A 6,567-nucleotide genomic window follows, 5' to 3' on the forward strand; every position below is an offset into this window, starting at 1 on the left:
TATATAAAATTTAATTTTAATACATTGCTAGCCTTAAGTAATTTTACACATATATAGCATATCAATAAAAAGATTTACTTTTTATTTTGACATTGCGTATATGATCATGTTATTTCCTCTTAATTGTTATATAATTAGCATTATTAGTTAGAATATAGAGTTAAATTTATTATTCTTTGAATCTGTATAGTTTATTTACCATAATTCAATTACCATAGTTAGTTGAGTGTATATAAGCTTTTCTTTTGTAAAAGAGAAAGGTGTGATTAACCATTACAACTGAAATTCCAATTCTGTTACAATTTCCTTCTTTCTCTTTCAGACCTCTCCCTTTTCTACTCCTTCATTTTTCATTCTTCTTTTCTACTCCTTTTTCATTGTTGAATTAGAGAAGGAATTATTCTGTAATCAACAAGGTGATATGTCTATTACTGAATACTATATACTGCAAAAGTCAATTTGAGAGGAATTGGATGAATTTCGACCGATCTGTAAATGTCTTGATGCCTGTGTATGTGGTTTGGCTGTGATGCGATAATATAGGAGGGAGGCCAATGCTATTAGCTTCTTGAGAGGAGTGAATGAAAGTTACACCACAGTTAGATCGTAGATAATGCTGATGCAGCCATTCCCTGATGTTTCCACCATTTTCTCATTACTTCTTCAGCAAGAGAGACAACATAGTGCTCTTTATTTGGGTGACACCAAGGAGTTGGTTAATGCTATGAACACAACTGGAGAGGGATTCAATCATGATAACCGAGGTAGGAATTTTGGCAGAGGAGGGCATGGAGGTAAGAATAAGTCCTCTGGAAAGAATTCAAGTAAATTGTGCTCACACTGTGGCGAAACAGGACACTTGGTTGACACATGTTACTTCAAACACGGTTTTCCCCCTCACATGCAAAGAAATAAAAAACCACAATCATTTGGAACTGCCTCAATTAATAATGTTAATACCACAGCTGAGATGAATGATGAATTCAACAACACTCCATCACTTTCTGGTCAAAAGGAAGGTGGTAAAAGCTTTGATGTCTTATTTTCTGAAGAACAGAAGCAATCCTTGATTGCTTTACTCCTCAAGCATGAACCATCACCTTCTCATAGTAAGTCAGCAGCAGCAACTGTACAGGCCCCTTCAGCAGGTATATTTCACACTCTTTCTTTGTCAAGTCATTTTATATACAAATCTGATTGGATCTTAGACACAGGTGCTACTGCACATGTTTCATTTTCTATCTGTTATTTCTAGTCTTATAAACGGATTGATCCTGTTTTAGTCAAGCTGCCTGATGGTTCAAAGGCTGTCTCAACCATTTGTGGGATAGTCATCTTCAATAAAGGCCTATACCTCAATAATGTCTTGTTTGTGCCAAGTTTTTCTTTCAATATAATTTCAGTATCTAAGGCAACTGATGCTCTGTCTTGTCAATTTTTTTTTCATGCTACTGGTTGTGAGATACAGGATTGCCTTTCCTTGAAGATGATTGGAGCTGCTGAGCAAAAGGGGGGCTGTATACATTGACAGATAGTACTTGCATTGCTCCAGACATTCATACTCATTCCATACATACAGAACACTTACATACTGTATCGCATACCACAGATCCAACAATTTGGCATTTACGTTTAGGACATATATCTTCTAGATGCTTGTTAGCAATGAAGAATAGTTTTCTTTTTTTTGTCCATCCCCTGGTACTGTATGTGACTCATGTCATTTAGTGGAGCAGAAAAGACACCCTTGCCCTATTAGTGATACTATTTCTGAAAACTTATTTGATTTAATTCATGTTGATATATGGGGACCTTTGGGAATCCCTTCTGTGAATGGTTACCGATATTTTCTCACAATTGTGAAAGATAAAAGTCGTTTTATTTGGCTCTATTTCATGAAAAATAAGTCCGAGACTTCCAATTTTATTAAACAATTTGTGCAGCTAATACAAACTAAATTTCAAAAAACTGTTAAATACATTAGGTCTGATAATGGGAAGAAATTCTTAATGACAGATTTTTTTTAAAGATCATGGCATCTTACATCACACCAGCTGTGTTGAATCTCCACAGCAGAATGGTGTGGTAGAAAGAAAACACCAAGATATTTTAAATGTAACAAGGTCTTTGATGTTTCACAGCAAACTACCTAATTGTTTTTGGCATTATGCCACTGCATATGTTGTTCAAATCATTAATCGTGTTCCTAATGTAGCCGTTAATAACAACATCCCATATCAGATTCTTTTTACTAAATTACCAAACATCACTCATCTCAAAGTATTTGGGTGTTTGGCTTTTGCATCCACCATTACTTCTCATAGGAAGAAATTGGATGAACGAGCACGGAAATGCATTTTTCTACGTATTCAGCTAGGCACAAAGGGTTACATTCTATTTGATATTAAAACCAAAGAAATTTTTTTATCTCGGAATGTTATTTTTTTTAACATTATTTTCCATTTCAAAACATTCCACAGATTGAAGAAAATGTTGATGTCTTTTTCATATCCACATATCACACCTTTGCTGGATGACATGATTTCTCATAATAATGTTCCTTTCCTTACACCTGCTGGATTGCCTTCACAACTTCATGCATCTCCGCCATCTCATTCATCATCACATGCATTAGTGCCCGTAGCTTCCACTACACCTCCTTTAGCGCATTTGACTATCACCACTTCTATGGAGCAGCCGGTCCTTAGAAGGCCCCAAAGAGTTAGGCATCCACCAGTATATCTTAAGGACTTTTAATGCATGCAGCTTTCCACTGCTCCAGCTTCAATCACACAGTTTTCAAAACCATATCCGATCTCTAATTATGTCAGCTATGAAAGATTATCCTCTTTACGCAGGGCGTTTTCTTTAGCTATCACCACCCACACAGAACCAACGAGCTATGAGCAGGCCATTCTTCATGCTTGTTGGAGGGATGCAATCACCGCCGAGCTAAACGCTCTTGAGAAAACCAAGACATGGGCTTTTACCACTCTCCCTCATGGCAAGAAGGCCATAGGGTGTAAGTGGGTTTTCAAAATCAAGTACAAGCCGGATGGGACAGTGGAACGCCATAAAGCTCGATTAGTAGCAAAGGACTTCACACAAACGGCAGGATTCGATTTCTTTGATACCTTCAGCCCGGTTATCAAGATGACGACTCTCAGGATACTCTTGGCCTTAGCTTCCCAACATGGTTGGTTTCTTCACTAGCTGGATATAAACATGGCATTCCTTCACGGTGATCTTGCTGAAGATGTTTTTATGCGAGTTTCTCCTGGTCTGCGTGCACCCCCCCCAACATGGTGTGCAAGCTTCGGAAGAGTTTCTATGGTCTAAAACAAGCGAGCAGGCAATGGAACACTAAGCTATGCTCTACCCTCCTTACTTTGGGTTATATCCAATCCAAAGCAGATCACTCTTTTTTCACCAAGCTCTTTGATGGCAAATTCACGGCAATTCTAGTCTATGTGGACGATCTTGTCCTCTCTGGGAATGATCTCGATGAAATTACACAGGTCAAACAGGTTCTGGATAATCAATTCAGCATCAAGGATTTGGAAAATTTGAAATTTTTCTTGGGCATGAAAGTTGCTCGCGGTGCCACTGGAATTTCCCTTTACCAGCGCAAATACACCTTAGATCTTCTCAAAGAATTCGGCCTTATGGATGCTAAGCCTTCTTCCACTCCTATTGATTATTCCAATCCTCTCTCAAAGACAACAGGGTCTCCTCTTCCTGATCTCACTCCATATAGACGACTCATAGGGCGTCTGGTCTACCTAACTAACACCCGTTCGGATATTAGTTTTGCAGTCAGCAAGCTAAGCCAATACATTGATTGTGCCACTGATAACCACTTTTAGACTGGCTTACATATTCTTCGTTACTTAAAGGGGTTCCTTGCTCATGGTATTCTTTTCCACAGCCATAATGGTTTGAAGCTCACTGGTTATTCAGATTCAGATTGGGGAACTTGCCCTGATACTCGCCGATCTGTCTCTGGATATTGTTTTTTCTTGGGATCTTCTCTTATCTGCTGGCGCAGCAAGGAGCAGAGTGTAGTTGCTCGTTCTTCAGTTGAGGCTGAATATCGTGCCCTTGCCCTTGCAACCTGTGAAGGTGTTTGGCTCCGGTTCATTCTCTCTGATTTTCATCTTCTGCCACCTGGACCTTTCACCTTATTTTGTGATAATCAGTCTGCCCTCCATATAGCTGCAAATCCTGTGTTCCAAGAATGCAGGAAACACATTGAAATTGATTGTTATACTGTCCGTGATAAACTGCAAGATGGCTCTCTCAAGCTACTTCCTGTTTTGTCCTCTCAACAGGTCGCTGATGTACTCACCAAGGCGTTACCCCCTATTGCATTCAGTTCTTTTCATTCCAAGTTTGGCATGGTGGATTTCCACATTCCAAACTTGCGAGGGGATGTTATTTCCTCTTAATTGTTATATAATTGGCATTATTAGTTAGACTATAGAGTTAAATTTATTATTCTTTGAATCTGTATAGTTTATTTATCATAGTTCAGTTACCATAGTCAGTGTTACCATAGTTAGTTAAGTGTATATAAACTTTTCTTTTGTAATAGAGAAAGGTGTGATTAATCATTACAACTGAAATTCCAATTCTGTTACAATTTCCTTTTCTTCTTTCTCTTTCAGATCTCTCCCTTTTCTACTCCCTCATTTTTCATTCTTCTTTCCTTCGCACACGCTCCAGAACACTCAAGCTCAATGAAGCTGGGTTTCTTCAATCATCTAAATATATATATATATATATATGATTGTTACATGATTATTTAAAATTAGGGGTGTTTGAGCACATCATATGTGTTTTGTAACCAAACAATCTAGATCATTGATTCTGAGTTTATCTAAAGAACATTTATGTTTTTCATCATGACCATATGTATAATTTAGTATTAGACTTCAGTTAACCTGGTTCACGAAGTTGGATTTTCATAATACAAGTCACTCTTAGGTTAATATTATTTAATCTAAGAGAAAATACACAAATGGAAGATCAGATAGATATAAAAATATACACAGATAGAAGGCCAGATAAATATGAAAAGAGTAGTGCTAGGGAGCCAATGGCCTAAGCATACAATGTGTACAATGGGCTAAATCTTTGGTTTATGAATAAAATGAACATCACCTATACTATCCAGAATAACCATCTGGATACCAGAGATAATAAACATCTCATGTGGCCTAAGCATACAATGTGTATAATGGGCTAAATCTTTGGTTTATGAATAAAATGAACATCACCTATACTATTCAGAATAACCATCCGGATACCAGAGATAATAAACATCTCATGTTATAAAAAGCTAATTTTGGGTTCACCAAAATTTGAACTCTTGACCTTTCGGATCTGCAACTCTAATACCATGTCTTGAAACCACTCATCCCAAAAACATAACCTGACAGAATAATGTAACACTAATAATCATATCTCTAATACTTTCTAAACCTTCATTGTACACATTGTACGCTTAGGTCATTGGCTCCCTATACTTTCTCATATAATTAATATACTCTATATAACATAGAAGATGCATGAAGTGTATGTTAACCCGTTTCCGAACCCAGATATGCTCCCCGCCATGAAAAAATATTTGTTCCCATCCCCATTTTTTGCAGGCCCTATTCTACGGAATCCATTTCCCATCTTTCTGGTTGATAATTTTCATGGAAATTCTAATGAAGAAATTTGGTCATAACCATAATTCATGTGATTATAGAAAAGGAAAAGTCTAGGGAACCAGCAATTTTATTGAATTTTGGCCAGCATGTAACCAGCAAAAAAAAGTGAGTCATTGGATGAAATCTCATATCAATCTCACACCATTAGATCATTATTGATGGCTATTTGATGGCTACCAATTAAAAAAGTTGCTAGACCCCTAGTATTGCTCGAAAGAAAACAAGAAAGAGGTAGTTTTGGTCAACGTGTACTGATTATTGATTTATTTTGCTTGAGTATTCGCAACTGAGAGCACGAGGCAGGGGCAAGCGTGAAAAGAAATGCAACTTTTTTCTTTTGAAAACTTTTCAAGGAAGAAGTTAGAAACATGAATGTAGATATAAAATCCAAGTTACAAGTGGCGTTAGTTGATAAAACTTGCAAACAGTAGTGTATGCTGTGGACAACAATTTGACAACTTGTTTTGTGATAAGGATGTTGCAAAATTGCTATAGTCTTTCCATGCTTACCTAGAGGTCGTAACTAACCATCTTATATGTATGTTGCACGCGTACAACTTTATAAAGCTGAATTTGATATTTCTTCTTGAACGGCCATGAATGTAACATAAATATGTGGGGTATCTCATATATGTTTTATGTATGGAATTTTTTGTTATGAGTAGTTAGTGCCCTGGATGAAGAATCTTAGCATGAGTGTCAAAAACCAAAAGTAGTGTAACATCAAGAATGAGTGTGATGAGTGAGTGTAACAGATCAAGAAAGAAAGTGAGTGTGTTATAGACTTATAGTTTCGTCAAAAGGAAATAAATGTTACTAAGGTTTCAAAAAGAAAATAGTTGCACTATAC

The 6,567-nt window shown here is 36.9% G+C and overlaps 2 protein-coding genes across 4 annotated transcripts; both read left to right on the plus strand.

Annotated features, from left to right (window-relative positions):
• On the plus strand, positions 342–3,371 carry LOC107623956. Of its 3 annotated transcripts, none has more exons than XM_016326379.2 (2): positions 342–1,148; positions 2,859–3,371. In XM_016326379.2, exons 1-2 carry the CDS (start codon positions 614–616, stop codon positions 2,870–2,872), a joined length of 549 nt encoding a protein of 182 aa, XP_016181865.1. In that variant the 5' UTR covers positions 342–613; the 3' UTR covers positions 2,873–3,371. The 3 variants fall into 3 exon arrangements, with proteins under 3 accessions (XP_016181865.1, XP_016181858.1, XP_020970908.1); XM_016326372.2 differs by lacking the exon at positions 2,859–3,371 and adding an exon at positions 1,469–1,821; XM_021115249.1 differs by lacking the exon at positions 2,859–3,371 and having other exon boundaries at positions 367–416; positions 544–1,688.
• LOC107623970 (uncharacterized mitochondrial protein AtMg00810-like) lies at positions 3,303–4,448 on the plus strand. The gene is made up of 2 exons (XM_021116801.1): positions 3,303–3,776; positions 3,867–4,448. The coding sequence occupies exons 1-2, from the start codon at positions 3,303–3,305 to the stop codon at positions 4,446–4,448; spliced, it is 1,056 nt and encodes a 351-aa protein (XP_020972460.1).

The sequence above is a fragment of the Arachis ipaensis genome, chromosome B02, assembly GCF_000816755.2.
Source record: "Arachis ipaensis cultivar K30076 chromosome B02, Araip1.1, whole genome shotgun sequence".
Taxonomy (NCBI): Eukaryota; Viridiplantae; Streptophyta; class Magnoliopsida; order Fabales; family Fabaceae; genus Arachis; species Arachis ipaensis.

Excerpts from the sequence above, each read along its gene's own strand:
- LOC107623956 (XM_021115249.1), top strand. The coding sequence starts at position 614 with ATGCTGATGCAGCCATTCCCTGATGTTTCCACCATTTTCTCATTACTT.
- LOC107623970 (XM_021116801.1), top strand. The coding sequence starts at position 3,303 with ATGGTGTGCAAGCTTCGGAAGAGTTTCTATGGTCTAAAACAAGCGAGC. Across the intron at positions 3,777-3,866 it reads GACGACTCATAGGGCGTCTG|ACTGGCTTACATATTCTTCG; the intron begins GTCTACCTAACT and ends AACCACTTTTAG.